At 39.9% G+C, this 9,659-nt stretch overlaps 2 protein-coding genes across 2 annotated transcripts; both read right to left on the minus strand.

Moving 5' to 3' along the window:
* LOC145498281 (beta-1 adrenergic receptor-like) lies at positions 1-1,721 on the minus strand. The gene has a single exon (XM_081478184.1). The coding sequence runs from the start codon at positions 1,571-1,573 to the stop codon at positions 278-280; it is 1,296 nt and encodes a 431-aa protein (XP_081334310.1). The 5' UTR covers positions 1,574-1,721; the 3' UTR covers positions 1-277.
* A 4,933-nt stretch (positions 1,722-6,654) lies between these two features.
* Positions 6,655-8,817, minus strand: LOC145496514 (G-protein coupled receptor 161-like). Its single transcript, XM_081476207.1, has one exon. The coding sequence runs from the start codon at positions 7,970-7,972 to the stop codon at positions 7,013-7,015; it is 960 nt and encodes a 319-aa protein (XP_081332333.1). The 5' UTR covers positions 7,973-8,817; the 3' UTR covers positions 6,655-7,012.
* Between the last annotated feature and the right edge of the window lie 842 nt (positions 8,818-9,659).

Here is a 9,659-nt window from a genome sequence, read left to right on the forward strand (position 1 = left end):
CACCAACCAACAGCTGTTGCAGCTGGGGTAAAACACAAAGCGAGCAACACAAAGAGAGGATAGCCGCTTGAGAGATATTTAGTTCAGTATCTGTTAAGTGCTTTTCAGACATCCTGTCGAGAACAATACACACTTGAAGGTATTTCGCTATGAACACCTAATCTTTACCCTCTTGAGAGTCATTGGCAACGTCCATAAAAATATAACAACTGAATCGGTTTTAAATTTGATGCTCATTAACAAACGTTTAATGATTCGTAGACTACATTGCTGCCGACTAGATGCCGCATTTTAACACCTCCATAAACGCTTTTCTCAATTTCCTGTTTCTTATTCCGTATATGAACGGTCCGACCACACTGTCCAGAAAAATCAAGTAAATTCCCGTCATTCGAAGATTTCTTGGCGGGAAAACGCCAGCCGCGTCCATGCTGTCCATCACGAAACATGGCAGCCAACAGAAACAAAACACAAGCACGATAAACGAGATGGTTCGCGTTATATGAATATCATCTCCGCGAATCTCTTTAGTTTGTAATTGTTGCTTACTTTCCATCGTTTGTTCTGTTGTAATCTTGCTACAGCAGACAACTTGTGAATCGGCATAATGAAGTTGTCGAAGATGATCTTCTTCACGTTTGTTTACAGCGTTAAAGTCTGTAGGCTTTTCCTCCATGGGGGTACAGTCTCGGTGTTTTTCTGAAACGAAAATAATTCTCACAGCGCTAACGCCACAGTTGTTATTGCTAGGTCCTAACTGTTCTTTTGTCCAACACTTTTTATGTTTTTGAGCGCCAAGTGAATTGAAGACATTGAACGTTTTATTGCCAAGATTTTTGTCTGTATCATGTTCAACCTCGCCGCCATGGATTTTCTTCGCTAATGTAAGGTTACTCTGAGAAAATTCGTGCTTAACAGCGATTTTTCTCCGATGGGCGTTCACCGTCTTCACAATTTTTACGTTGCAAAAAACCACGGTGATAATATCAATTAGCATGAATGTATTGGCAGTGATTTTGAAGGAATAGCTCGTATTGTCTGTGTGACATAAGGCCGTTCGCGGATTAAAACTGTAACGTCCCCATCCAAACAAAGGTGGACTGCAACTAACAACGCAGCAGATCCAAATACAACAGATTATTTTCCGCACAAGTTTCTTGTCAAATAATCTTCGGTATTTGTTGGGAGACCAGATCAACATGTAACGACTTACACTTATCGCGGTCAGTGTGAATAAAGTAAGGGCGAACAAAAGATAGTTTTGATATCCTTGAATTACACAAAATGCTGCGCTAAATGTCCAGTGTCCCTTTTCAAGAGTCCACACAAACACAGGTAGAACTGTGACAGCCAGGAGAAAGTTTCCCACTGATAAATTCAAGACAAATATGTTGGGTATGGTTCGCAGTTGTTTCTTCTTGTACATGGCCAACATCATTAAGAAATTTCCAAGCGCGGCCAAAACAAGAATCAGAGACGCAAATCCCACTTCGAAAACAACTTGCGCAGTGGTTCTGTCGTCCAACGGAGGGAAGATGCTCCTTAATTTTAACGGCTTTGCGGTGTTATTCATGGCGACTGGCACGTTATTACTCGTAGTTCATCAGTACATCTGACTCACAGCAGTTTTAGCTCTTTTAATTAAAGTTGCCGAGAACAATAGACTAAAGCTTAAGACAAGTATTGTTTGGAACAGTCGCGACCAATGGGAAATTTCTTCCCTGTAGTAAACACATACGGAAGTAGATGCGTGTCTTAGTTAGACGTCATAAATATTAACATTTTAAGTGACTGCGAGATTCAAAACCTATTGAAAAACAAGATTTAAGTTTTTGCTGAATAATAGAGCTGCAGCTAGAAATAGAAGCCTGAGGGAAATAATCTTATGAGGTGTCCAACAACCACATTTTCATTCAACTGCATTTAATATTTGATATAGTTAAATTCAATTCTCAATCTGTCGAAGGATCGTCAATAATAAAAGTGACAATACCGAATTTTGTATATTTTAACGCACAAAAACTTATTAGGGTTAGTCAACGAGACAGGATGCTACCGTAACAACTGCCTGGCGTTTCCAAGAGATTCTTTCGAATTTCCGCCCCCTTAAATGTCCTGAATGACAAAGCTCACCCAATTTTTAGATCCCTAAACGCAGTCGTAAATTTTGAGGACCAAAACTCTCAGTGTATACATAAGGGACTTTTTAGTTCCTTCCTTGCAAAACCATTTCGTGATGAAAATGGAAACATGCAAAAAAAAAAAAAAAAAAAAAAAACAGATTACATTTCGCTCATCAATAGCGCGAATAACATAATGTTATTTGTCATACGAGTACATGCCACAATCAAGCACTTGAGTTGTATTTGCACAGGAGCACCTTCCGTTCGTCTTTTAAAGATTTACATATTTTCTCGCCACAAAATAAAGCTGGATGCAGATGCTGTCTAGAAATACCTACTTTGTTTTCTCTTCAGGCAAAAAGTGTTGAAAAATTACAAGTTTATCAGTTCAGGAAAGAGATAATTTATATTTCTTTAACCTGCGTTTTCCAAATCAAACTTTGCTCTAGTCCTTCCCAGTTTGTGGGAGCCCACTTATTTACAACGGAAGGATTTTTCCTCGCAGATTTAAGGGATTATGTTTCGCAGTTTCTTTGTTTTTCAGCTTTTCTTGGTAAGCCTTCCATATTTTACTAATTGCACTCTCTTTTAACGTCCCTAATCTACAAATGACAGGCAAAAAATCTTACAGCTTAACACTATGAACCATTTGTTCCTTGGCAAATTTAATCTTAAGGACATGAACCAGTTAAGAGATTATAACAATTAAACGACCAAGAGACTCTTAAGTCCTCTTCGCTACCTCAGGATGCTCTTGATGTTCCTGAGCTTCTTAACTCAGAAAAAAATTCTAAAAATAAGTACAAAGATTACGCCTACTCTGGCCACTCACGCACTCTAGAGTCAAGAGGTACATGCCAAGAAAACATTACTTGGAAAGCATTTTTACGAAGGTGTGTTGTTTCGCGTTAGCCGGTTTTAAAATGAGATTTTGTGACATTTTGAAACAGGTAACAACGCTTACGCTTGGGTTCTCTTCGACCGAGGCAGAAACTTGTTGGTCACTTGTTGATCGATAAATCTTTTTCACTTTGAAAGTTCCGTGTTCCCGTGAAGCTTGGAATTCGAACGTATGACGCAAAGTTCAAACAAAAGAAAACAACAAAAAAAAAAGCTTAATTACTTTTAGCACGACCTTGACGCTTTGCAGTACCATTATCAAGAGATCTTTTTGTTTTACATTTTAAGTTAATATCACCTGAGTTACAAGATGGCAAATGTATTCCACCACTTAAATTACCAATCATAAAAGCGTTTGAGAATATTAAGAAATGAATTCGTCTGTAATTATATTCTTGTTAAAGAAATCGGAAGCACAATCAGATAACACTCCTTCGAGTACTTCATCATGGTCTATTTTCACCCAGCCTTTTCGTGCCAAGTTTCACAAATAAGGCCTCAAGCACTTCAGCTGAAAAAAATACTCCCCAAGTTAATGTATCTTTTGTTCATGTCTTTTTTCAAGAAAGCGAAACGAAACTGGGATATGATTGAATATTTTTCGGTATACATGACCTCATTGTTTTTATTTCCAAAACGAGTAATTTACTACTCTAGTATAGCAGCATGGAAACCTTCCGTTTAAAGGTAACCTGTGTCATTTCTAACAAGATATCGGCAATGGACTCCAACATATATGAAGCATAATGACTGTCTTTCTCAACATACGAGTAGCCGGTCCTATTTTACGCGGCGGTGGGAGAGAGGGAAATTAACAACAACTGATGGCAGTGTAGATCCACTTTAAAATACCACATAGAAGCATAGTGAGCAAAGCATTTTATTAGAGTGCGTGTATTAACTGTAGTGCTCGATATAAACTGCTTCAATTCTATGAAATTTTTTCTCGAAAAAAAAAAAAAACTATAAAGGAAGCCGGAACGAGAGGTGTTTACTTAAACTTTAAAATAAATTGACTTCGCAAAGTACATTTGTCAAGATAGAAATATATTAATTTCATGCGTGCGGCCACGCTAGTTACTAAGCAACAAATGTTTAATTTCCAATTCAGCTTTTGTCGCTCGTTATGTTGCCATAAGAAATAGACCAATTTCGATATGTTAAAATTCAGCCTAACATAATAGACCTCAGAACGAGGCTCTGGGGAATAAACCCCACAAACTCTGTAGTTATTCCCCAGAGCCTCGTACTGAGGTCTATTGTTTTAGGCTGAATTTTAATATATCGAAATTGGTCTATTATCTGATGCCGACGTCCCCTAACAAGCCAGAAGCCCAAAACACGCTCTTAACTTTAAATATTGCTGACGATCGCTGGAGGTCCTCCAGGTCTATTTCTCGTTTCCTTGGAAGTGAAAACCATGTCCACGACGTCATATTACACATCGAATAGTATAATCTAATTTCAGCTTCGTTTCGCTTTCCTGTTGTAGGCAGCTGATATGCTCGACTAAGTTTATCTGAATGTCCTTTCAATTCCGTGAGTTTTATTTTAAGGGATCAAGAAAAGCGAAGCGAATACAATCTCAGAACAAATCATGAAGGCACGTGTTTTTTGGAAAACGGAAGCCTTGTATACGGCTGGTGCGCCGGAAATTATCATTGACCAATCAGGATTCAGCAGGCAGGATACATTGTACTGTCCTGACGTGAAATGCGTGTTAACAGGAAAGGCATTGAGGTCGGGCAACTTTTCTCACTGAAGGCGGCATCTCAGACTGTAAAAAGCGAAAAATATGAAACATTTTGCTTCTCCAAGCTTTTAATTTGGCGCCAAAAAATGGGTCACCCGCGCCCGGCAACTTGCTCGTCGCTCGTCGATTGTCACCGGGTAGGACAATCATAGTACTCTCAAGTTTGTCAAATTAAACCCTGAATTCTTGGGTTAAGTGTTAGGAGAGGCCAAAGCAACTTTAGCATTACCTTTGTTCTTGTTAGCTGCGAAGAAAAAGACTATTCTCGTGTCGTTGCGGCAGGACAGCTCGGTTTTGACTGCCACTCGTCTTGCGGGCGTAGCCACCGTCTGTGAGGAGAACTTGATGCTACTTTGCACGAAGTCTGGATAGCTGAGGGTGAATGAATAAAAACCTAAATTGCAGTTCTCCGTACCCTTCTCAGTTCACACTTCATCTCGTGAAATCCCTATTCTTTTACTAGTATACACTTCTAGCTTGACAAACCTACCCTTTTTCAGGTGGAGCGTCACTATGGAGTCCGTTATACAACTACAACAACAACAACAACAAAAACAACAACAACAAGCTTTATTCGCAAACAATGTCGCAAAAGCTTTTGTAAACTAAAACTAAAACAGTAATGATTATCGTGGACATATAATAAGGTTATGATATAGCAATGATATAACAATCAAGTTACATCGAGTTGAAAGAAATCTATTACATAGATCAAAGCAAGATGAAATGGATTTTGCTAATTGAATATTAACATAATGATTTGCAGAAGTCATAAGTTCCCCGGTGGCAATGGAGATAATTGCTTAAAATTCGGAACAATAATAGAGTATTTAATGCAATACACAAGAAAGTGAGATTCATCTTCAATTTGATTGGATCATTCACAAATATGGCAGAGTTGTTACTGAGGGAGTACCTCTACCCTTGGATGTCTGGCAGTTTTTTCGTTTTGCGGATGATGCAATCACAACAATCGTCAAACAAAGACCAAAAAAGCTAGGTTCAAAAGACAACAAACAATACCCACTAGTCCACTCCATTAATCAACATCAAGATATGTCTTCCTCGGTACCCGCCCGAACACAGGCCTAACTTGCCCTTACTGTAATCCTTTTGACCTTGGTTGTCTGTGGAAATATCCTCCTGTGTTTCGCAAGGTACAACAACATGAAACCATTCCTGATGCCTTTTTCCTAATCCTAGCAGTGTCTAATCTAGTCAAAATGCCACAAAATTGATATTTGCCGCGTAGCTCTCAAAATAAATGCAAAAAAAACGTCGAGAAATTGTTATAAATACTGTGATTTCAGTATCCCTTTTTAAAAGCACTCTAACATATTTCTCAATTTTTTCTGTAATTTTATTCAAATGCAAATATTTGTTATAACGTTGAACACAATCTTCTAAGATTAAGAATTGCTGAAAAACAGTTTCTCTTTCCCATCTGAGTTAGAGAATATCTTTGTTATTTTTTTTATTTCTTTTTTTAATTTCTTGTGGGAAATATGTGTAAAATGTTATAGTTCTCTTTGTTCCCTCGATCAGAATGCCGGAACACAGCTGGTGCTGGTATTTTTTTAAGTTCTTCTGACAGTTTTAGAAATACAATGTTATGTGCATGCATTCTTATGGGGTTTCTCTGATAGTCTGTTATATCATATTATAAAATATTTACAGGTGATTTATTGCCTGGGAAAGTCTTTCAATTTCGCTAAAACGTGTTTGCAAAGCCTTCTTGTGGTCAAAAATACAAATTTAATGTTGTATTCATTGTGTGTATCACTGCGATAGATGATTAATCATGTCTTCATATCTTTCTCCGCAGTTTAAATATAATATCTTTTATCTATTCACTTGTATCTTCATTATCTACGGGTGTATTACGAACTCACAAAGTGACCAGCTCCCAGTTGGCTTGATAGCTCAGTTGGAAGAGCACTGCACCGGTATCGCAGAGGTCATGGGTTCGAATCCCGTTCAAGCCTGAATTTTGTGTAAAGTTTGTGTTTTTAACTGCGACGATCAATCATGTCTTCATATCTTTCTCCGTAGTTCAAATATATGATGTTTCATCTTTTCACTTGTTTAATTACTTTGATGAAATGATAGTCTCTTAATCAGCAGTTTCAATTACGTTTAAAAGATGTGCTTTCAGTGGCTCTAGACTTGAGGTTAGCACAGGTTATCATAACAACATCGTTCCTCTTATTCAACAGTTGTCCGATTCTTGATGTCTTCAGTCCAGATGAAATAATCGCTTCAACATGTTTCGTATTTCTCTGTTTCTCATGCCATAGACAGTTGGATTGATGACCAGATCAAGGAACATCATGTAAACGCCAAACATGCGCACTTCGCGAGTCACGTGCACCCCACGTGACACAAGAATGTCCAGGATCGCATTTGGGACCCAGCACAAGCAGAAAAGGACCACTATGACCGACACTGTACGAGCGATATGCACGTCCTCCCCTCTCAGCTCCTGTGGGTCCCTTATAGCTCCGCAAAGTCCCTCATGTGCAAGTTGTAAGGGGCCTTCGTTCTGAGGAGGTTTTCTTTCTGTGACGATTCGTCTCCTGTGGTGACGAACTACTTGGGCGATTTTGACGTGGCAGACAATTATCATGAAGATGCAACAGGAAACAATAACTGAGCTCATGATACGAAATGAGCTTTGAGCGTTTTCCGAAATGGAGCATAGCGACTTCAGCGGAATAAACTGGTATTTGCCCCATCCTAAGAAAGGACCACTGCACAGGGTGATTGCTAAGCACCAAATGAACACAATCACGAAGATCACAGACTTTCTGAAGAAGACGTTTCCGTAGCGGTTTGGCTTGACTATTTTAAAATAGCGATTGACGCCGATCACAGTTAGCGTGAAAAGATTCATGCTAAACAAAGCGATGTCAAGAAAAGCGCAAAAGTGGCAGAACCTTTCTCCAAGACTCCACTCTCCTCTGACTATTGTATCGACGAGAATGGGAAGTTGTGACAGCGTCAGCAATAAGTTGGACACTGCGAGGTTCAAGAAAAAGGCATTAGGAATGGTGCGAAGGTTGCGTTTCTTGTAGATTGCGAAACACAGGAGAAGATTGCCCCACACAGCAAAGATGAAGAGGAGGGCCGTTATGGTGACTTCTATGGCGGTTTGTCCCTTTGATCGGTTGGGAACTGAGAAAGATAAAATCTCCATAAATGCGAATAGGATCAACCGCTAAACAATATAGATTACATGTACGCACCGCTCTGGCTTGAAAGTTGAACACAAAGTGCTATTCTGAGGCAGGTGAGGGGGAAGCTAGTTCATAAAAACAGTGTACTTATACTGACAGTTCTTTGACATCCAAGAAGCGTTTTATTTATCCATAATTAATGAAACGGATAAAATTACTATTAGCTTTTGTGTGGACTGTAGGAGGTAGCTGACTACCGAGCCCGGGTTACAAGACAAGATGCTGCTGAGGCCAGCAACGCAAGAAAGTGGACTGATTTATCGCGAAGCGAGAGTCACCCTGTTCTACAGAAGAGAAAGTAGCTTGACACCCAACGTTCGGTTTGTACCAGCGACTATCGGGCACCTGCAGAATTATTTATTCATGTGCGTGTCTTGGGTGATTTTTACTTGTTTGTTCGGACCCGTACGTCAATGGGCCAATTTCGGACTTGGCTCCCAGGCTTAATAATTAACAAATAAAGAAGCCTCAGCTGTGCTCTGTTCTGTTGTAAAGCACGCAGGAAGCGGTAGAGCACGAAACAAGTGTAGGGGAAAACACGAGACGTAAGCGAGTGTTTTTCCCTACTTCTTGAAGGGAGCTACAGTTATTTACGGCTTGTAGCCGCTTGCAGCAAGATTGCCCTAACTAGCGTAAAAGTTTAAGACTACACTGCTCCCACTGATTCTACTCCGACCACAGAAGAGAATATCAGAGCAAGCTTTGACCTGACCACTCGTCGGTTCACTTCGCTGAGATGACCGGAAAACGAGCGTTACTACACTGCATGTAAGTGTTGTTTGAGCAATTGAGCACTTTTACAAAAATAACGCTTCTCATCATAAACAAAGACAGTTCAATTGTTGTTTTCTGTCATTGCTTTACTTCTTAAGTATAATTTCTGCCTTCGTAACAAATATAATGTCTTTTATCGAAGCACTATTTAGGTTGAGAATTTGTTTATTTCGCTACGTGTTTTGTCGGCGGGAATCTAGCAAAACTTGTTATTTTAGCGGAGCTCCGGCGGCCCGAAGGGCCGCCAAGCGGAGCCCCATATTCATATGGGAAAGAAAAGAAATCCATGGATGAATTTTCTCATGGTTTTCATGGCTAGCGGTATTGCTCGTGGGCGCGTACACACGACGACGACGACGACGACGACGGCGACGGCGGAGTTGCCCAACATGGCGGCCATTCTCCAATTAATAGGTCGACAGAGACATGCACCCTCGGTCTCTAGCAGAAGAATGCCATTTTTCTTGGCGGGATTTTTAAAGAAAAGAAAACGCATTTCTATTTGTTATGTCGACAAACGATAGCGGAGGTTGATCTAATGTTTTTAAGATAGGGTTGCACTGAAGGAATTAAAAAGAAAGCAAGAATTAACAGGCAAAGAAGTAGCGAAGAAGATCGCGAAAAAGAGCGGGCCAGCGCTGGGGAAGGAGGCGAAACAGTACTGAACAATGGCGTGAATTAAAGCGAGTCAAGGGCTAGAGAAAGGAAGTGAAATAATACCGAACAATGCCGTTAACCAAAGCTAACGAGGGCCATAGATAGGATGTGAAAGTACTCAGAAGACTGCAGTGCCAAGTTTTTTAAAATTCGCGCGTTGTACTGTGACGCTGAGCAGCCGTGCAAGAAAAGTCGGATCTCTCATGGTTTCTGGTA

Source organism: Orbicella franksi, chromosome 9 (assembly GCF_964199315.1).
Source record: "Orbicella franksi chromosome 9, jaOrbFran1.1, whole genome shotgun sequence".
Taxonomy (NCBI): Eukaryota; Metazoa; Cnidaria; class Anthozoa; order Scleractinia; family Merulinidae; genus Orbicella; species Orbicella franksi.